General features: G+C 38.5%; 1 protein-coding gene across 2 annotated transcripts in view; it reads right to left on the bottom strand.

The window, feature by feature from the left end:
* Window positions 1-23,266, bottom strand: part of LOC134660920 (LIM/homeobox protein Lhx9-like) — a 34,956-nt gene that overhangs the window by 3,402 nt on the left and 8,288 nt on the right. For both annotated transcript variants that reach the window (XM_063516802.1, XM_063516803.1), the window contains exons 2-6: window positions 20,953-21,132; window positions 20,292-20,426; window positions 17,363-17,578; window positions 16,316-16,458; window positions 9,571-9,800 (exon numbers count right to left, since the gene is read on the bottom strand). In XM_063516802.1, coding sequence (XP_063372872.1) covers window positions 9,571-9,800; window positions 16,316-16,458; window positions 17,363-17,578; window positions 20,292-20,426; window positions 20,953-21,032 — 804 coding nt within the window. In that variant the 5' untranslated portion in view covers window positions 21,033-21,132. The remainder of the gene's footprint in view (window positions 1-9,570; window positions 9,801-16,315; window positions 16,459-17,362; window positions 17,579-20,291; window positions 20,427-20,952; window positions 21,133-23,266) is intronic.

Below are 23,266 nucleotides of genomic sequence, written 5' to 3'. Positions count from 1 at the left end.
ATGCTAAGTATCATAATATTTATAGAGCCCCAACCTCCTAGTTTGTTTACATTTGCTTACGACTTGTAAACATTGCAGTTTTTCGTCATACAACGCTACACGTCGACTTCGCACATTGTCGTAATTATTTACGAGCTTAAATATTAGTTTGCGGACCTCACTCAGTATAGACATTATTAATATTATTTAAAATAAACCCATTATAAACCCCAAACAATTTGAATAAATGACATAAATTGACAACTGACTTTTAGTTTTTTTTCTATCATAGGCAATTGGTGATACAACAATGAAATATCTCTCAACAAAGCTATCTATCTTTTGGCTAGCCAGACTCTAGTAAATGTATGGAAAAAGTTTTTATTAATAATAATAATAATAAATTCATTTATTTCAGATAAGTGATCCATAATTACACAATAATCAAATTAATTAACAAAATTAGAATAAAAACAATATAAATAGGTACATTAAAATTAAAATCAATAACAATAAGTAAAAAATATAATATTAAAAATTAAAACTAATAATACATAAAAACAGTCAGATAGACGCCCTGTGCAGCTTATCCCAGTGAAGCTGGAAAGGGCCGTCTAGGTGCTCTGCCACCGTCTGAAGGAGGCTATTCGGGCTGCCGCGCAGGCGCCTCACCAAGGACGCAACGCGCTTGCGCATTATGGCATGGAAGCCATCCGTACGTCTCTCGCAAAACATTCCCGATGCACTGCAATGGCGCGGCAGCCCCAACAGCATCCTAAAGCTATTATTATATTGGACGCGTAGGGCGCTGAGAGCCCGTTTAGTGTAGTTGATCCATAGGCTGCAGTTAATTTGTGGCTTAGTAGTTTTTAGTACATTACCGTAACTTGACCCCCTAGGAAACTATTGATACTGGATAGGAATGGAATCGATTGGAATCCAAAAATAGCATGTGAAAAATAAAAGTTTTCATTGTCATACAAATTGTCTGGGAAAAGTTTTCCTCGCTTTTTGGGATTTTTCTAGCCGGATTTTTTCTCTGATTGCGTACAAGCTTTTGATTCTCAATAGGAATGGGATCGATTGGCATAAAAAAAAGGTTTGTCAAAAATTTCCTTTTTCTCGCACCCTGTATGTTTTTTCCAAAATCTGTAAAAGCCAATCTTCATTAATTTGAAATCGAAGGAAAGTCTTCTAAGACCGTTTTCTCGTAGCAGCACGGGATCTGGTAGCTGCCCTCACTGACCTAAAAAGAAAATCCACCCTGTATAAGGCGGCTAGCATTAAGCACTGGGATATTTAGTTTACTGTCTTCATTAACGTGACTACCGTGACTGGTAACTAATACACCCCGAATTTGGAATAAAATAGTCTGAGAATGTCACTTACGACCCCCTACTAAACAAGATACATTAAATTACCAAAAAAATGTATGGGTGTAAAAGACATTCATAGTGATTTTGACCAATTGTAAAGGACATTGAGTAACTTCTTTCATATTTAATTCATACAATGACTGCTAATTCAGGGTAAAGTTACTAAAATTTTGAGTACTTTTCTAATACACATTAAAAATGTAGCTTCATAAACAACAAAAATATTATATAAATATCAACATTTAAAAAAAATCGCTGTTTTTCGCGTCTTATGAATACTAAAATTTTGCCCTTTACGCCAACTGAACCCAAAGGTATCGATACTATTCCAGGTGACTGTACCTAGCTAATAAGAAAAAATTGCATGCTTCTACAAGTGAACTGTACGCATCCAGAATTACTGTCCACCTATGCATTACTACATTTTTGCAAATAAACATTTCTTTATCTTTATCAATAAATAAAGTCCTGGCAGGGTGGAAATTGGCGGGTGGAAAATAGGTACTATTATCAAAATTTTAATGTAGGTAAATTGTATTTTATACATGTAGAAATGTAACCTACCTACTTACTTACTGTATGTATTAGGATTGCAGATAAATTTGATATACATAGAATGTTGCACTAAGCGGGGACTGATTTAGCTACGGTGTAAGCAGTACGGTAGGTACCGCTTTTTACACGACTGCCGAAACAAAAAGAGTGTATTGTTTTCAGCGTTCATGTTTGTATGTATTTATTACTAAAGTAAAAAGTAAACTAATCTGAAAAAAAATCTTAAAATTACGCAAACATTGTATATGCATTTACATATATAGATTATCTTATACTTTTAAATTATATTTGGGTGCTTTAGGATAATTATTCTAATTTGTTTTCAAATACTTAAGGTATATGGACAGAGGGTATGTCCTTGAACTACGTCCAAAAGAGAGGTATGGGTACTGTGAATATCATCACCTACTGGTAGGGCACAGCACAGCGGATGTCATTCCAGATCTAGAGCAGAGCTCAACCTTACAGTAAACCGCAGCTCAATAACACTAGACCCTACCCCACTCATAGTGTTATGTTCCTGCCGGTGAGTAAGGTGGCCAGTTATCAACGAGGGTACGGAGTGATAGGCTCGGCAACGCGCATGTAACAACTCTGGGAGTTGCAGGCGTCCATAGGCTGCGGAGACTGCTTACCATCAGACGTAAGTATGCTTGTTTGTCATCGACGTGGTATAAAAATTAAATATGCTCAGGATGTCATTGAACTTGAACTTTGTTTATTTGGTACCTAGTAAATTTGTATAATACTGTTTATATGTATCCAAACAACCACAAACACAAACCAGCCTGTAAGCCTCGTAGGTAAGTATATCTCGGTCTCAAAAGCCGCAAAAACTCGCTAGGACTGAGGCTAGACCATAGCCGCTTATTTTTTCTTGATTTCATGAAGGTTTGCAGAACAGCATGTAACTGCAACAAAATAGGCCGCAAAAATGTCGTCATATAAAGCTGTAGTACCACGTTCGGGTCGGCTATCGGGTCGTCCGGCCTGGGAACGAAATCATAAAATACCCGATAGGTTATCGGCACTGAATGTTAATAGGTAATATTTGAAGAACAAAAGTTCTCTAACATAAATACAAAATCACAAAATTGTCATCTGTCATCACAGTTCATTGACGTACAGAAGTCACGTAGGAATGTTTTTAAAATGACGCTATATTAATACCAGCATAATGAAAATTAATTCCAATCAGTTAAAATGATACTTCAAACTTTTTTCATTTTAAGCGGAATTTCAAGGAGCAAATTACTTAAATGATATTGTAATCGTATTGTTTTAAGATAGAGACAAACCAAAGAAAGTCTGCAGCGCAATAATTTGACATCGAATTAAAAAACTACATATGGCAATGTTTTTAAGCAGTCAGTAAACGTCATGCACTATGGTATGTGTTTGTCAAAATCGTTTAAATATTCATTGTGTTTTGTGATGAACGGAATAAACATGGTGAAACCTTACAAAACCGGCGTGCGGGAGTTACTTTTCCGCGTGACGAATAATTTTACACTTGTAAAAAGTCAGCACGAGGCGATTCAAGCTGAAAAACGACAATGTTTACAAAATTTGGAGTTGATGACGGGTAAGTGGAATGAAACATCTTAATACTTCACCATATGTACCTACTTAGATAATATAATATTGGTTTAGACAAAGGTTTCACAGCAAATTGAACACACCTAATAGGTATAGGCATACTTATGAACTTCCTCTAACATTTCGAGAAACTCATTGGTACTAGCCGTGTTTTGAGCTCGAACCCACAACCTCCATGCTTATGCTCACGGCATGGGTACCTACTAGTTAAAGCTAAAATTAATTTTTAATATATGTTTATTGTTTTAATGGTTTATTTCGTTTTTCCGAAAACTTTAGTTCGCAAATTGCGGGCAATTTCTCTGTCAATCTAATTACGCCTTAATGGGAGTAAAAGAGAAAGATGCTCGCTTCGGTGTTCGCGGTAGGCCCTCTGTACCTATTTACCGCCGTCGCGGATATTACAAAAGCTTATTAATTTTGATGAAGCCAAATGTCACATTCTTCCAATATTATTTATCAATATTAGTATATGTCTACATATTAATAGTGACATCTATTGTTGGAATGAAATTTATTTTACCATAAAAATTAAGCTGTGCATACAGCTTAATTTTTTCATAGACGGTAAATATGGTAGAAATTTCACAAGTATCAAGACTATTTAATCCATTTTCTGTGGTGTTGTCGCATACTGATTTTTAAAAACTACTTTTAATCTAGCGCTGCAGACTTTCTTTGGTTTGTCTCTAGTTTACTGCGTTTTTCAACCATTATGCCCCGTAAATAACAGCAAATCTAATTTAAAATGAAACTCGAGCTCTACGTGATGATAATTATTTACCCTATTTCTTTTAATACAAACTGTCTACTGGTATACTTTTTCGTATACGTACATGATTTATTTGTCAAGAGTAAGCTGTCATGGAGCTCCAAAGCGCGATGCGTCCGCTTTCGTCCGAGGCCAGCGGCCATCTGAATCAAAGAAGTTGCGTGCACGGGACCGCTGATATCATGTCTTTGAATATATTTATTTAATGTTCAATTTAAAAAAAAAGGAATCACTGAGTTCCATCAAGAATAAGATTGCGCGTTATTAGAAGCAAATTTCATATCTTTATCTTTTGTGCCAAAATTGTTACGAATATTTCAAGTCCGTTTTAGACCTATGTTCGTGATTGTTTTCTATCGAGCGAAAGTCAAAAACTTAGGATTCGAATCGTTGAGTTCCGTAGAAAAAGGCCTCAAGATTGCTTATACCATTCATGGCAGCCGTACGGTGATCCAAAAAAGCGCTACGAATATTTTAAAACTCCGTTTTCTGAACTCACTTCACCTTAATTTAATAAAATGTTTGGGAATTATTTAGAACTACATAATTTATAAACTCCGTTATCAAGACTGCAATTAATTGAAAACCAGGGTTAAATTAAAAAAAGCGGCCAAGTGCGAGTCGGACTCGCCCATGAAGGGTTCCGTATTTAGGCGATTTATGACGTATTAAAAAAAAACTACTTGCTAGATCTCGTTCAAACCAATTTTCGGTGGAAGTTTACATTTTTTTTTTTTTTTTCATTTATTAAAGTTCTAAACAATTAAATGGATCGCAGAGTTTCATGTATCTTAACTGCTAAGCCAAAAATGGCTTGTTTACAGCTAGAGTTCGGACTAAATGCACTACATAGGTCCTTATGTTATAAAGTTGTACATATGTTACATTAAAGTTACGTTTTATAAAATATAATCATAATTACTAGATGATAACAGGTATTTTTTTACATCTTTATTTGATTCAGGATTGGTTAGGTATAAATCTTGTAAATATTTCGGAAGGGTGTTTAATATTTTTGGAAGCAAATAATAGTTGGTTCTCATACCGTAGACATTTTTTGTTGGTGGTAATATAAATCGATGTGAGTGAGGTAAACCTCTTAACCTACTGTTACGATTGTATTCTTTTAAATCAGATATATTATCCTTGCAATTTTCTTTAAGCATTGCTAACTTGACTAGGTTTTGTACGGGAAGCACGTTACAAAATTGGAAAAGGTGGGAATAGCCATCACTATGTTTTGCTTTTATATTGTTAGGCACAATGGTTTTCAACAGTGTTTTCTGTAGGTTATATATTTTAGCAAGATTGGTTTTATATGATCTTCCGTAGCTGTTTAGCCCATATCGTATTACCGATTCAGCCAGAGAGAGGTATAACATTCGTAAGGTGTTGTATGGTATCTTATGTCTTAAAATTGTTAGCCTTCCTAGGACAGATCTAAGTTTATTGCATACGTATTCAGTATGTGGTTGCCAATTGAACCGATAATCAATTAATAAACCAATGTACATATGTTCTTTCACAAAATCTATAGTAGGGCAGTCGCAGTTTATGTGTTGTATGTGTAGGCAACTGTGTGAGTGTGCCTTAATTACTGGAATGTAGGAAAGTTTGTTATGTGAAGAACGTATGTGCATAGCCTTCGTTTTATCCGCATTCAGGATTAGGCCAACGTCATGTGACCACTTACAGAGGGTGTCGAATATATCTTGAATTTTTTGTGAGGCAGTCTTTAGATCCCTATCCGCAACCACTATGCAAGTGTCATCGGCAAACTGGTACACATACTGTTCTCCGACCGTATTACACATGTCGTTGACATATAAAATATATTCGGTCGGCCCAATTATTGATCCTTGTGCCGTGCCTTTTGATGTTTTTATCATGTCACTATAAGAGTTTCCTAGCCTAACTGCGGTAACTCTGTTGCTGTGGTAGCTTGTAAACCATTTTAAAAGGGGACCCTGAATTCCATTCTGTTCAAGTTTTTTATATAAGGTATTGTACAACAAAGTTTCGAAAGCTTTGCTAAAATCAATAAAAATTACTAATATATGTCTTTGTTTGTTCAAGTGCCCGTTTATTTCATCACAAAATTGACCTAAAAGTTGAACAGTACTTTTGTTTCTTTGAAAGCCAAATTGCCTTTTGTTAATAATATTATTTTGTTGTAAAAATAAATTAATTTTATCACCTACATAACGTTCGACTATTTTGTCAATGCACGAAAGTATTGTGATGGGTCTATAATTATTGTAGTCGGTTTTTGAACCCTTTTTATGTACCGGCCGGATAGTTCCTATTTTTAATATATCTGGATAAGTACATGAATTTAGGGATGTATTAATTAAGTGTGTAATTAAAGGCGTGATATCATTTGCAATGTATTTAATATCTACGGCTCGAACTCCATCGTAGCCCGGGCTTTTATTTTTGTTAAGTTTCCTTATAATTTTATTTGTCACGTCATTTGTTATTTTTCCTAATCTCATGACTACATCCGGTTTGTTACAGTATTTGGATTCGTTTAGAATTGGTGTGTTGCACATTTGTGTAATTGAGTCTAGATTACGCTGAAATTCTTTAGCAAAGTTACAAGCCAGAGTCTTTTCTTGGCACTGAAATGCACGTATAACAATGTCCTCTATTGATTTACTAATGTTCCCACATAACGCGTTGACTATTCCCCATATTACTCTAGTGTTTTTAAAATTATCCTTTATTTTATTTAGATAATATCGGTTTTTAACCTTATTTATATATTTATTAGTCATATTTCGGTATTTATTATATATTATTCTGTTATTTAAATTGTGCGGGTCAGATTTCCAGATTTTAAACAGTTCGTTTCGTCTCTTACTCATAAATTTAATCTTACTATTTGCCCATTCACATGATTTTCTCATATAACCGCGCTTTGATTTGACTACTATTTCGCAGTCTTTATAAATGCGTTGAAATTGGCTAATAATAAAATCTACCACCTGTTCGGGGCACTCATAAGCGAGGCCCGCACTCCAGTCGACAGATTTGATAAGCGATAACACGCGCCTATTGTCTATAATTGTGTGCGTGCGCCGCTCCTGCCGTGGTGAATTGCCAGGCGGCGCACACACACACGCGCATCCTATTATGTAGTGATCAGCTGGTGCAGTATGTATCACGCAGGTTTGTGCCTGGTTCCCACTTACGTGGTAATGTACATCATATATTTTTTTTAGTTTTATCATTCTCTTATTTTAGAAGTTACAGGGGGGGGGACACACATTTTACCATTTTGGAAGTGTCTCTCGCGCAAACTATTCAGTTTAGAAAAAAATGATATTAGAAACCTCAATATAATTTTTAAAGACCTATCCATAGATACCCCACATGTATGGGTTTGATGAAAAAAAAAATTTTGAGTTTCAGTTCGAAGTATGGGGAACCCCAAAAATTTATTGTTTTTTTTCTATTTTTGTGTGAAAATCTTAATGCGGTTCACAGAATACATATACTTACCAAGTTTCAACAGTATAGTTTTTATAGTTTCGGAGAAAAGTGGCTGTGACATACGGACGGACAGACAGACGGACAGACGGACAGACGGACAGACAGACAGACAGACAGACATGACGAATCTATAAGGGTTCCGTTTTTTGCCATTTGGCTACGGAACCCTAAAAAAGGACGCTTTGTACGAGGAATTTCGTACACGTGACTCACTTGTTTCTATCTCCATCATACACGTGAGTCGCTTGTTTCTATCTCTATCGTACACGTGACCCGCTTGTTTCTATCTCTATCGTACACGTAACTCGCTTGTTTCTATCTCTATCGCTCTCGTATCTCTATTGCTGATGCCGGAGGTCAAAGCAAACTCGGATTACACGCATTTAGGACCAAAGGAAGGTTATTTAAACGATTTCCAATGGCGTTCTAACTACTTATTACACTAATACTAGTAGTCGTCAAGCGGGCGAGGTGTTCAAAATGATCTTGACGCGACTTTATTGCTAAGAGAATAAGAGCGCGTCAAGGTAATTTTGAACACCTCGCCCGCTTAGGAACTATTGCTACTGACTGTACTGAAAATGAGAACGACGGACATCAAAAATAGGTAAGAGAGTTCCGACAGCTAAAATAACATATGTTAATTCGCATTCGCAGTAATAAAAGTAATTATTAGCTTAAAAATACAAAAACTAAAAAAATGTAGGTTTAAAAAACATTGCGGTGCCTTCTGAAGTATTGAAAAAAAAATTAGGGTTCTATTTACATACCTTCACAAACCCTTGACAGGAAACGGCAATTGTTATCAATCTATCATAATATTACGAATAGGTACCTACTTTTACAAGCTTTATTATAAAATGCAATGAGTATATTGATGAAAATAAAATATTTTCCAAATCGGTTTAAAAATGACGGAGTTCTGAGGTAACATACATACAAAAAATAAAATAAAAACGGTCGAATTGATAACCTCCTTTTTTGAAGTCTGTTAAAAATAGCCCCGGATAGACAGTTGCAATAATAGATGGCGCTGTACGACGCCAATTGTTTTGTGATACTGGTACCGTAATTTCGCATCGCCACACCAATCCTGTACGGTCTAGGATACCTGGCTTTCACCCTGGAGGCTCGGGTTCAATTCCCGATACGGGAATGTTTTTCGGATTGTTTTATACATATTTAGTTATTATTAGTAATATATAGGTATCAAAATTAGTATGACCACGAACGTTGTAAAGGGTTCGAAAAGTCGGGATGTGTATAAATTCAATATACGCGATATAATCCTTTTTAACAGTTTTATTTCATCAAAATTAGTAATTTAACCTTTTTTTTTAAACCCACCTAAGAAATTTCTAAGCCCGCTTAAGAAGATTTTGAAGGACCACGCAAAAAAAAAATGTTTTGAGTGGTAAAGCGAATTAACCGTATAAAAAGTTGTAGGGACCAGCGGACATTTTAAAACAAATTGTCAAAAGCACTGCTAATGATTAATACAGTATGTTTCTTTTTGTTGTCGATATTGAAAAAAAAAAACAAAATTAAAAATTAAAAAAACCCCCCGACTATAAGATTATAAGAGCGGATGATCTTCAAACGGCTGAACAGATTTTCATGAAACATGGCTAAGAAAACTCGGGATAAAATTATCTATGACACAAAAAAACTAAACGAAAATCGGTTCATCCGTTTGGGACCTACACTACGACACCACAGACAGATACACAGGTACACATCGTGGGATTTCAGGGTTTGTCCAATGGCTAACCCCTGTATAGTCAGTATAAGTACCTGTAGCACCCTCTTGGAAAGCCCCGTCTTCTGCGCCAACTGCTTCAGGTCCTTCGCGTCAGGGTTCTGGTTGACGGCGAAGTAGGACTTCATGGTGCGCAGCTGGTGGTGCTTGAAGCTGGTGCGCATGCGCTTGGTGCGCGTGCTGCTCACCGAGCCGGGGGACGCTGCGCCGGAGTCGTACGCCAGGGACTCCATCGAGGAAGACAGGTCGCCGCGGTGGAGGATTTCTGGAAGGAGACTATAGTTTAAACAATTTGGATTCCCCATACAAACTTTCACCCTCCTTGTCACCCCCCTAAAAGGTGATTTCTGTGATAAAAACTACCCTATGTCCTTCCCCGGGACTCAAACTCCCTCCATACCAAATTACAACTAAATCGGTTCAGCGGTTTAAGCGTGAAAGGGTAACAGACAGGCAGACAGACACACTTTCGTATTTATAATATTAGTATGGATATATTTCGGAGATCTTCCTCCCGTTATCCCGGCATTTTGCCACGGCTTATGGGAGCCTATAGGGTCCGCTTGGCAACTAATACTAAGAATTGACGCAGACACTAGTTTTTACGAAAGCGACTGACATTTGACGTTCCTACCCAGAGGGTAAACTAGGCCTTATTGTGGGATTAGTCCGGTTTGCTTACGATGTTTTCCTTCACCGAAAAGCGACTGGTAAATATCAAATGATATTTCCTACATAAGTTTCTAATAACTCATTGGTACGAGCCGGGGTTTGAACGCGCGACCTCCGGATTGCAAGTCCAACGCTCTTAACGCTAGGCCACGAGCGCTTTTCGCACGCGCGAATACATATTTTGATGTTAAAATGTACCTTCGTTCGAATTGGCCTCTCTGCCTTCTTGAAACAGTCTTGTGCCTATGCCATGCCATTGTCCTAGCATCCGCCGGAACCAAAGATTACAGCAAAAAGCGAACCAAACCGCATTGAGACTTCCCGCGCCTGGGATGTGGTTGCACGGTGAACTAGCACACTACACAAACTGATTGCTTGTCGACGTTATTATCTTAGCAATAAGGTTTACGACTCGTCGGAGTTGACTGTGTTAATAATCTAATGATTTTGAATAAGACCATTTTTGTGGGCGATTCCCAATGTTAAAAGAAAGTTGCCGTCTAGTACTGGGGGGTTTTGGGGTCGTGATCCCGAATGTCAAAAATATCTACTTAAAATATTTTAACTTTTTTTGGGTATAGCTTATTTCTGTTTTGTCATTTTTCTGGGACATCAGTTAGCCGCGACCATGACCAGTGAATCCTGTGTCGAAACGTCGTCGGTGAATAAAGGTAAGTAATAAAATAATTTTCGCGATAGACCCGTCTATAAATGTGAGTTAATATGTGTTCAAAACGCAAAAGTTTTAAATATTATATTGGAAAAGACAAATTAAAGTAGGACTTACATAAATATGAGTGTGTCGTACAGGGTGTTTTTCAACCCTTAAGCTAGTCTTCTGCGGAAGAGGTATTTTTTTTTCGTGATTTTAGGGTTGGTCCCAGCATACCTAGTAAAAGTTGCTCAGTATGTTCCTATCAAGTATTCATTAAAAAAATATGGCTACATTTTGAATAAAATATTTTAATATTTATACGCTGTTTACATCAAAACCCATCGTAAACTAACAAAAAAACGAACGTCATTCATCATTTGTATTTATTAATAAACATAATTGAAAGACAAATGTTTCTAATAGCCCCGAAACACCGAAAACTTAAAACGTTTAGGGTGGTCAGTGGTCATTAACAAAAACTTGATGTATAATAGTTAAGTTAATAAAAGGGCTTATATTTAATTGAATACTTATGTAATTAAGCTTTTGTTAGAAGGTTGTAAGATAACATCTAAAGGCAAATCAGCTGTCTATTTTTAAGCTAATTAGCTACGAAGCGCCTCAGCCGAGAAATTGAAAAATAAGGATAATCTTGATATCATTTGAAGATACTTTATATTTATAGTGTGTTAGATATTAATGTTAATAATATACAATTGTGCCAGGTGTAATAAAATTAAAATTAAAAAGGTTTTGAATAAAATAGTAACATGGATTGGCAGTGCTATTGCTTTGCTAAAACCAAGGGGCGTCAACGGCAACGCTTATGTGCCACTTTTTTAGGGCTCCGTAGCCAAATGGCAAAATACGGAACCCTTATGGATTCGTCATGTCTGTCTGTCTGTCTGTCTGTCCGTCCGTATCTCACAGCCACTTTTTTCCGAAACTATAAGAACTATACTGTTGAAACTTGGTAAGTAGATGATGTATTCTGTAAACCGCATTAAGATTTTCACACAAAAATAGAAAAAAAAAACAATAAATTTTGGGGGTTCCCCATACTTAGAACTAAAACTCAATTTTTTTTTCATCAAACCCATAAGTGTGGGGTATCTATAGATAGGTCTTCAAAAATGATATTGAGGTTTCTAATATATTTTTTTTCTAAACTGAATAGTTTGCGCGAGAGACACTTCCAAAGTGGTAAAATGTGTGTCCCTTCCCCCCTGTAACTTCTAAAATAAGAGAATGATAAAACTAAAAAAATATATGATGTACATTACCATGCAAACTTCCACCGAAAATTGGTTTGAACGAGATCTAGTAAGTGGTTTTTTTTTAATACGTCATAAATCCCCTAAATACGGAACCCTTCATGGGTGAGTCCGACTCGCACTTGGCCGCTTTTTCTTTAATATATGCCATCTATTTTCAGTATATAATTTATATATAGAAGTGTGACTACTTAAAAAAACACAAATCGAAATATTTAATAAAATAATTTGATTTGTTCCCAAAGTTGTGTAAAAAAACAAGTACTTCAATCAATTAATTATATATACATATTTTAAATATCAATTAGAAGTTTTTGAAAAAATTTGCAATATACATATGTATATGACATAAGTATTCGATATATATCGAATATTTTAAATCTGTCTTACTTATTTGTAAAATGCACAAACACAACTCCAAAATAATCCCATATAAATAATATTAATTATCCGTTATCCAAACCAATTGTAAGAAACCGACACTAAAAAATAATTACACAACACCCAACTTAAATCACTCTGGCTGTCCAATATATTTAATTATAAACTTAATAATTAGGTCGATCCACTTCGCTGCTCAACCACACGCCAGCGATGTATGAATCTTTACTCAAAAAACTATAAAGACTCAACTTTATTTCTGTTCACGCGATTATATTCTCTAATATTATTAAATTAGCTTTTATAACCGTGTGACGTTTGTTGCGTTGTGCCCGGTTTAAAGTAAAAGTCACAAAAAATTTATAAATTTAGTTTTAGGCCGTTGTGGGGCCGTCAGTTATCTTTTTGATCAAAGAATGTACTATTAGGAGTATATTTATCATTTTGTTATTTGTTATGAGTGTCGCCAACTGGCGGGTTTGGACTTCAAGTGATTTGTTCTGTTATTGTAATTGTTTATGTAATTTTTATTCGAACTTAATTTATAAGTAAGGATTGTGCAAGATATTATTCCAGACGACTAGTTTAGGTTACCCCCTCCCCCCCAAACTACCCCAAACTTATTCATATACTTTCCATCGGGTATGGTAGTCTCACAAATCTCTGTTTTGATATTTAGCTGGGACATTAGTTAGCCCGAGGCGCCACCACGACCAGTGATACCTGTGTCGGTCTGTGTTAAGCCAATAAATAATTTTCCGATTTTTAGTGTTACATACAATTTGACACTGGGTTAAGGGGTTAACCTCGGGTTAGTGGGACCGGGCCCTAATTGTTTTTGTGCTTGTATACAAGTACCTAAATACATGGGGACTTCGATAGAGAGGGCAGTCAAAAAACGTGTCATAACACCATTTTCATTATCAATCTAAAAAACGTGGCTTTAAAAAGACAAGAGCTCAAGAGCCCTGATGTCACAGCACACACTTGTTATAAACAACTTTAAAAACGGCGCAATCTCATACAAAGTTAATGGCGGTTACGACGTTCTTGAATATGAAGGTCGTGTCGTATCTACATCGGTGTACCGAACCATCAATAAAGCTAATAAGGTGTTAGAAGAAAAACGTTGTAAGTCAACTAGTTGATGCGGGTTATAGCACTTTTTGAAAAATTTACTAGTCAACTCTTGAAAAATTCTAAACGGCAGTAAAAAGGGTTCGATTTTAGCAGTGTTTGCAAACAAGTACCTACACTAATACAGTCGCCATCAGATACACACGGTGGCTAAAAAATAACTGCATTCCCGTTGCCAGGGAGGCCAACTTTTAGTATAGGACCAACCCCGAAAGCGCGATGTTTTTCCCTCCCATAGAAAATGGACCAGCAAAAATGTATGAAACAGCCTAATTTTCGCGCGATTTCGGCATTGGTCCCATAATAAAAGTTGCTCAGTATAATCCCAAACCCAAAACCTCTCTGGCAACGAGAATGCAGTTATTTTTAGCCACTCTGTGTTGGAGCCGCCGAGGCGCTTAAAAGTATCTGAACACGCACTCCAAAACCTTTACAGTAGGTAAGTACAGGCGTATTCCGATGTTTGTGAGCTCTTGGCCGCTCAGATATATTTGATGGCGACTGTAGCTTAGCGGGCGAGGTGCTCAAAATGAGCTGAACGCTATTATTACAAGAGCCAGTGCTGTGTACTGAGCATTGAGTAGAAGTTTTGTTCTACTCGCTACTTATAGTACTTATGTATAACTCCTTAACTGTATGTCGCTCTTAAGCGATAAGACCGCCTGTTGGTACCTCTATCCAATGATCTTTGTTTATGTTACTCTACATTTGTTGTTCACGACTGGGTCTGGCTTGGCCTAGTGGGTAGTGACCCTGCCTGTGAAGCCGCGGTCCTGGGTTCGAATCCCAGTAAAGGCATTTATTTGTGTGATGAGCACAGATATTTGTTCCTGAGTCTTGGGACTCTTGGGTGTTTTCTATGTATTTATGTATTTGTATATTATATGTATCGTTGTCTGAGTACCCACAAGAGCTTACTGTGGGACTTAGTCAATCTGTGTGAATGCCCTATAATATTTATTTATTGTAAACTATGTGAGGTGTGCAATAAAGAGCATTGTGTTGTGCATTATTGTATTGTATTGTATTATAAAATCTAGTGAGTAGCGACCACTACCACCCAAACATAGGTAAGCAAATATAGGAGTAAGTAACTTGAGGGTTGTGCACAAATCACGCGAGGTGTTTTCGTGATATTTTGGTGAGGTTTTTGGCTAAAATACACGTGAGGTGTCCTTATACCCCACTCCCCCAACGTGATCTGTCGTGATTTTTTCGTGACCCCCCCCCCCTTCCCTATCGAACCTCGCGTAATTTGTGCACAAGCCCTTGAATGTTCATGTGACCGCTATGCTCGTGTGACTCTTAAATATGTGTGCCGAAGCACATCAGTCTTCTTTGTCCATAAAACTTGCTATGATAACAAAAATAAAAAAAAACAATAAAACACACAACCGAATTGATAACCTTCTTTTGAGATTTGGAAGTCGATTAATAAATAGAGTTATATTATTGCTTTTACTATTTAAATCACCCCGAAAATCCGAAAAAACATTTTTCACAACCAATTATATTTCACAAAAAATCCCCACAATCAAACGCTATAACGGTAAATAACTGTCCCGAAGCTTAATCGGGTCGCTCTCAATGGCGAGCCATGAAAAACAACCCCGACCTAGCCCAGAACGAAGTAAACTACACCCGTACTCTTCACCCAAACTGGGTGGCTGAGTGTTAGAACGGGACGGGTGTATGTTTGGGAGTGTCTCGTCTATTCATTAGTAGGTTCAGACGGGATGAATTGACATTTGGGACGTGGGGCGCGATTTTCCTTTTTGAGGTTTTCAGCTAAATTTTAAGCGGCATCTAGACGAGCCTATAGTAAAGTTGTGTATCGTTGGCGGCGTGGATACTTTTTTAGTTCGTCACAGTTTGTATAATCGGAAAGCGCCGAAATTTTAAAACGTAGCAAATATAAGAACCTCCGTAGAGAGTACCATTTTGTACCGTTTGGAGTTGAAACTCTAGGTCCATGGGGTCCCAGCGCGCATAAGTTGTTCGCAGAAATCGCGAAGCGTCTGGTTGACGTAACTGGTGACCGAAGTACACCGACCGAACGTACGACACCGTACGATCGAACAACGTATCAGCATTGCTATACAGCGAGGAAATGTCGCCAGTTGGTACAATGCCTCAAGGGCCTATTTTAGATTTAAGCTAGTTTTTAATTTCTTTTATCAATACTACTGTATATAATTATCTTGTTAGTAAATAAAGTTATTTCCCAGTTTGTAATAATTGAGTTGAAGATACCGTAGAACGCTATTAAACTCTAGAGTGTCATTCAATAAAACTAGTTAGAGTCTGTGCGGAAAGAGAAGAGTCGTGGAATGTATTGGGCCCCATACATTTCACGACTCTTCTCTTTCCGCACAGACTCTAACTATGTAAAAAAACCGCCATACTAAAATTCACACTGAATGTCAATTTACTAGTAACTTTTGTTTACATGGTTATATAGCAAGTTATCTATTGAATGACACTTTACGTATAACCGTGATGTAATGTACGAAAACATATTGCGTGTATGTAAGGACATATTCGGACGCTTCGGCCGGGGCACGGCCCGATCTAGCGTGTCATCCTTAAAATTGTCATATTGGCTAAGCCCAGGTCTCCCTATCTAACCCCCGTCTCCCCTCCCCCCTCCCCTTTACTAACCTAGCGCCGTACTGGCCATCCTCATGGTCTGAACCTGCATGTCGTCTGGTGACTGGGCGAGCTTTCTCTTCCTAGGTCTCCCCTTCGGGCTCGGGCCGCCGTAGAACTGGGAGGGAGACCCTTCGCTGTCCATTTCTTGGCACCTGGGGACATTATACAATCACACTATTATGACATTAAACAACAGATTACCGACGGTTTAGGCGGAGTATGTCACTTTCTTAGGACGTCACTCTGTGAGTTCGTCACTTTTTTAGCATGCACGTGCAACGTGCGTCTGCACGAACAATAGATACCAGCTATCATATTAGTTGTACTGTACGGCTACCATCAGTTTGGCACTGACATAAACGCCATCGAGAACGTAATTTACTTTCTATACATCTCGCTCGTACTCGCATATTAGTGTGAACGAGCTGTATAGAAAGTAAATTACGTTCTCGATAGCGTATATGTCAGTTTTGACACTATCAGTGACTCATGATACGGGCTCTGCATACGGCCGCTTTTGTAAATGCATGACATACAGGGTGTTTTTTTCAGTGGCCATAGAAGGGAAATACGAATCTATAGACGATAACGGGAAACTGTCATTGACGTCCGGATTCAGACTGCAAAAGCAATACTGCAAATAAAAAAAAAAACAGCCTGTATATATGTCATACGTCATACATAAAAGCGGCCGAATGCCGTACAGCTAATAATTATGATTGCTGGTTCCAATGCTAATTATGATCCATTGTTCGTGCAGGCGCACTGTTCCACGTGCATGCTAAAAAAGTGACGAACTCAGAAAGTGACGATCTCAGAAAGTGACGTAACGTCCTAAGACAGTGACATACTCCGCCTAAACCTTACCGACTATCACTACACCTTATAAAACAAAAGTCCCCCGCCGCGTCTGTCTGTTTGTGTGTTTGTAATTTGTATGTTCGCGATAAACTCAAAAACTACTGAACGCACTTTCATGCGATTTTGACCCATAAAGTGATTCTTGTAACTGCATCTCATGCCCGCATGACCATTGGCCGCGATGCCTTTACTTACCTATAGACGCTATCATCATCATAGTCCTGCTCATAATGAGGCCGGCAGTACACCAAGTTGTCCCTCATCCCGAACACATCCCCCTTCGACAGCAGACTCCCGCAGGCCGCACAGGAGAAGCACGTCAGGTGGTAGACTGCGTCTCTGGCCCGCATGACCAGCTCGTTGGCCGTGATGCCGGCCCCGCAGCGCGCGCAGCGCTTCACACAGAACATTCTGGAACAATCGGGAAATTCTGACCTAAGGTTAACCCTAGCGTACAAGCTATACGGAAAGTTTTCACTGTATCAATGTGTGTAAGTTAAGTTAACTTAACGTTAGCACAGTCGGTTGATATTTTTTTGGCAAAACCATGGCATCGTGGTTTACGAAAAGGTTGTTGTTTACTGATATTTGGCGTGTATGGCACAATGCAACGGCTTTTGAATTGAATTTGGAAAAAAAAATACGTTTAAGGGCGTCCACTAGCTGGCGCGGTTACACGGAGCGGGTGAGCGGGCTTACGAAAGATACCTAGATGAGCAATGTTAGAGTCTGTGCGGAAAGACAAGAGTCGTAGAATGTATTGGATCCCATACATTTCACGACTCTTCTCTTTCCGCACAGACTCTACCTGGCGCGGACGCGTGCGACTGCACGCTCCGTGCACCCGCGCCAGCCAGATAGCGGACGCCCTTAGTATATACGTAATGTTTAACTATACATCTTCATTCGGTTCTGAACGAAACGCATATTCGCATATTATATATAAGCTTTTAAAGTTATGATAATATTTAGTCAATATTTGAAGCATCGGCACAACATACGGTATAATTGCAATATTATCTTACGGCGCGCGTGTCAAAATGTCATGTTGGATGACAGGTAGGGTCGGCGATGAACGGCACCCTTAATTGACCATCGGTAAACCTTATACCCTTCCAATAAGGCTCACAATTGTCAGTTACCAGTGTGGACGATGGTACAATTTAAAAAATACAAACAGGTGTTAGCTTTCCATCGGTCGGATCACAAGGTGCATCCACACCGCAGTTATCTTTGCCTTTTGTGGAGCAACTGTGGGGCAACCCTGGGCAACAGTAAGTGCCTAGATAAGCTATCTAATGTTACCTTTCGTGGAGCAACTGTGGGGCAACCCTGGGCAACAGTAAGTGCCTAGATAAGCTATCTAATGTTACCTTTCGTGGAGCAACTGTGGGGCAACCCTGGGCAACAGTAAGTGCCTAGATAAGCTATCTAATGTTACCTTTCGTGGAACAACTGTGGGGCAACCCTGGGCAACAGTAAGTGCCTAGATAAGCTATCTAATGTTACCTTTCGTGGAGCAACTGTGGGGCAACCCTGGGCAACAGTAAGTGCCTAGGTAAGCTATCTAATGTTACCTTTCGTGGAGCAACTGTGGGGCAACCCTGGGCAACAGTTAGTGCCTAGGTAAGCTATCTAATGTTACCTTCCGTGGAGGAACTATGGGGCAACCCTGGGCAACATAAGTGCCTAGGTAAGCTATCTAATGTTACCTTTTGTGGAGCAACTGTGGGGCAACCCTGGGCAACAGTAAGTGCCTAGATAAGCTATCTAATGTTACCTTTCGTGGAGCAACTGTGGGGCAACCCTGGGCAACAGTAAGTGCCTAGATAAGCTATCTAATGTTACCTTTCGTGGAGCAACTGTGGGGCAACCCTGGGCAACAGTAAGTGCCTAGGTAAGCTATCTAATGTTATCTATAGTGTTGCTCCACAAATGTTAACTGCGGTGTGGATACGCTTGTTTGTCGCCAGCGTAGATTTTAGCGACATTTTTAAATTCACGTCTTTTTGTTTGATATATAGCCTATATAGGTAATCTCATTGCGAACCAGTAGGTAATCAAAAAGAACTTAAATATGGCGGAAGAAATGCTGGTGTATGTATTTTACGTGTGGAAATAAAAATTAAAACAGTGGCAAGTAATTTTATATTTCAGTAAATTAATAAATTAAAGTTATAAATCGCACTGCTTTTTAGCAATTCGCATTTTTTCGCTTTTAAGCTTAAATTTCGCATTGCAAATACATCTTTTAGAGCTCAAATGTATTTATGTACTTTGTCTGAGGTAAGTTTTATTAGTATGGTGAATCAATTTTGACAGTAGAAAAACGTGGCCAATTTGAAAAAGGTGGTAGGAGCTTTGGATCGATCTTACAGATGCACCTTTTTCTGCTGTTAATTATTTTGACAGCTTAAATTATTATAAATATTCAAACACATTCACTCATTCTTTCATTCACTAGGTATTAAGTTATTTGTACCTACACGATAAAATAATCAATAAATTCATTACAATTTTCCTGCCAACGTAGACCACAAACGTTGGCAAAATTATATAAAATATACATACAGGGTGCTTCCTGTAACAGGAGAAATAAATTAAACTAAAGGTTGTACTCCTCAAGCTGACCAACATTTGTTCAGCAACTTTTAAAAATTATGAATCCTTTAGACAAATTATGATCCTTTCTTTTTCATACAAAATAAATATTGCCTTCAATGTACGCTGACATTGGTGTGTTTGACTTTGCTTGTCACGCTTTAAACATAGCAAAATTTGCAATACATTGCGTCTTAGAATAAACTTTAAAGTGTAATAAAAATCGAAACATGAGCTATTTTCAAAAGTTGCTGAACAAATGTTGGTCAGTTTGAGGAGCACAGCCTACAGTTTAATTTATTGCCCCTGTTACAGGAAGCACCCTGTATATCAACTTGTCGCCGGCCCAAGGCTGCCTTTCCATTGAAGAGGAAACGAGCGGAGATGAGAGGATTCGTGCAGGAATCTATACCATTGGTTGTAATCCACATCTCTTCTCCGCTCCGCTGGATTACAGCCATTGTTATCCAGCCAGATTGCAGCCTTAGCAGCAGCTTTAATTATAGTTGTATAAGTAGTTTACCTATAATAGTCCTCCTTGCAATAGATGTTGCCGTCCCTCGAGAAGCACGTTAACTCCGAGTCGAGGGGCAGTCGGCACTCGCAGCAGCGGAGACAGGAGCCGTGCCATTGGCGGTCTACCGCCAGCAGGTAGTATCTGTGGACAGGACAGGTTGGTCAGTCGAGGGGCAGGGGGCAGGAGCCGTGCCATTGGCGGTCTACCGCCAGCAGGTAGTATCTGTGGACAGGACAGGTTGGTCAGTCGAGGGGCAGGGGGCAGGAGCCGTGTCATTGGCGGTCTACCGCCAGCAAGTAGTATCTGTGAACAGGACAGGTTGGTCAGTCGAGGGGCAGGGGGCAGGAGCCGTGCCATTGGCGGTCTACCGCCAGCAGGTAGTATCCGAGGACTGGAGAGGTTGGTCAGTCGAAGGGCAGGGCAGGGGCAGGAGTAGGGAGCAGGAGCCGTGCCCCTTTGACACTGACATGTCTAATCCATTTCGTTTCTAGATCTATTAATTGACGTATCTTAAAGTTCGAATCGGGCCGTAAGATTTAGACGTAAGCGAATTCGCATGTCACTGTAATCATAATCATAATCATAATCATAATCATAATCTTTATTGTTTGTGAGAAATGGGTTACATTGCCGGTAATTACTGTAAGCAGTGGAAACCTTTCCTCACCTATCCTGTATTCTCCCCCCGCACCCCGCGCACTCGTCCGGCACCCCCGGCGACCCCTCCGCGTCTCTGTCCTTCAGCATCGCTTCTTGCTTGGGCTGTTTGTGTTTGGACTCTATGTCTCAAATAACAAGGTCCAGGCCTGGCGGAGATGCGGTCGAGTCGGCCATGTTGTCTTGGGTCCTGAATTAACGAAAGATTTTCATAAATATTATAATTAAATGAACACTTTATGAACCGCTAATTAAGACGAAGTAATAATCAACGATTCCCTTCACGACTATTCAGTACATTTTTTACTTCTATAACTCGAAAAATTAAATTTAACCTCTACAATTAGAAAAATAGTCGTGTTGTTTTTCCACCTCTATAATATCGCGAAGTTACCTCCGAACGAACCTCTGTAACTCGAAAATATAATAAGACTGTAATTTATGCGTTTCTATAATTACCTCTCTAGCATGAATTTTGCATGCGTTTTACCTCTCGCGTGTAACTCGTCGAAACCTCTTTAAGACGAATGAAAACCTAAAAAAAAGCGGCCAAGTGCGAGTCGGACTCGCCCATGAAGGGTTCCGTATTTAGGCGATTTACGAGGGGTGTTCAAAATATTCTCGGTATGAGAATGAAAACAAACAAGTACGAAAAGTTTGATATTTTTATTTTTCAATATACTCCCCCCCTATGTTCATACACTTAAAAGATCGATCAATTATTTTTTTTAATCCCTCGTAAAAATATTTTTTATCTTTCGTGTAAAAATGCTCCTCCACTGCCGCCTTCAATGCTTCATCGTCAGAAAATTTATTTCCACGCAGATCCTTTTTAAGATTGGGGAGCAAAAAGAAGTCGCTGGGGGCTAAGTCCGGACTATACGGTGGGTGAGTAACAGTTTTAAACCCACATTCAACAATAGCTGCCTTGGCAATATGAGCAGTATGGACGGGGGCGTTGTCATGCAGAAGCAGAATACCTTTGGTTAAATTTCCTCGCCTCTTTTCTTTAATTACATCCTTTAATTGACGTAGAATGTTAGCGTAGTACTGTCCTGTGATATTTACACCTTTTTCTTTATAATCGATTAGTAATACTCCTTCACAATCCCAAAATATCGTGGCCATGACCTTGCCAGCTGAAGGGATGACCTTGAACTTCTTGGGATGAACCCTTAATGTGCCACTGCATGGACTCTTGTTTACTCTCTGGGTCATAATGATGAACCCAGGTTTCATCTCCAGTAACTATTCTTTGCAGCACCTCATCAGGATTTTCACCGCACAGGTCAATAAAATCGGAACAACAAGCTACACGCATGTCTTTTTGAAGCCGAGTCAGCATTCGCGGAACCCATCTTGCACTTACTTTTGACATATTAAGATGGTCATGTATAATATCATGTACGGTACCAATAGAGAGATTGGTTACTTGTGCTATAGATTTTACCTTCACTCGACCATCTTCCAATATAAGTTTTTCCACTTTATCAATATTTTCTTGTGAAGTAGCTACTACAGGCCGGCCAGGTCTAGGGTCATCTTCAATACTCTCCCTTCCGCGTTTAAACTCGCTTGACCACTTTTGAATGGTAGATAAAGAAGGAGCAGACTCACGGTAAACACAATCCATTTCCTCTTTTATGGTTTTTTGATTTTTACCCTGTTTTGTCAAGAATTTTATCACGCATCGATGTTCTAATTTAGTTAACATTGTCAATTCGCACAGGATGTTCATGTTTGTTCAGCAATTGCAGAAAAACAAAAGACTATCTCGGTTCGAATTATACTTTTTTTTAATGTCAATGAATAAACCTTAGCGGCCAGTAACGAAAGAAATTTTAGAAGAGGTCGTAAGATATCAATACCGAGAATATTTTGAACGCCCCTCGTATGACGTATTAAAAAAAACTACTTGCTAGATCTCGTTCAAACCAATTTTCGGTGGAAGTTTACATGGTAATGTACATCATATATTTTTTTTAGTTTTATCATTCTCTTATTTTAGAAGTTAGGGGGGGGGGGGGGACACACATTTTACCACTTTGGAAGTGTCTCTCGCGCAAACTATTCAGTTTAGAAAAAAATGATATTAGGAACCTCAATATCATTTTTGAAGACCTATCCATAGATAACCCACACGTATGGGTTTGATGAAAAAAAAATTTTTGAGTTTCAGTTCGAAGTATGGGGAACCCCAAAAATTAATTGTTTTTTTTTCTATTTTTGTGTGAAAATCTTAATGCGGTTCACAGAATACATCTACTTACCAAGTTTCAACAGTATAGTTCTTATAGTTTCGGAGAAAAGTGGCTGTGACATAC

This window comes from Cydia amplana, chromosome Z (genome assembly GCF_948474715.1).
Source record: "Cydia amplana chromosome Z, ilCydAmpl1.1, whole genome shotgun sequence".
Lineage (NCBI taxonomy): Eukaryota > Metazoa > Arthropoda > Insecta > Lepidoptera > Tortricidae > Cydia > Cydia amplana.
This window is presented reverse-complemented; position numbering and strand designations above follow the sequence as displayed.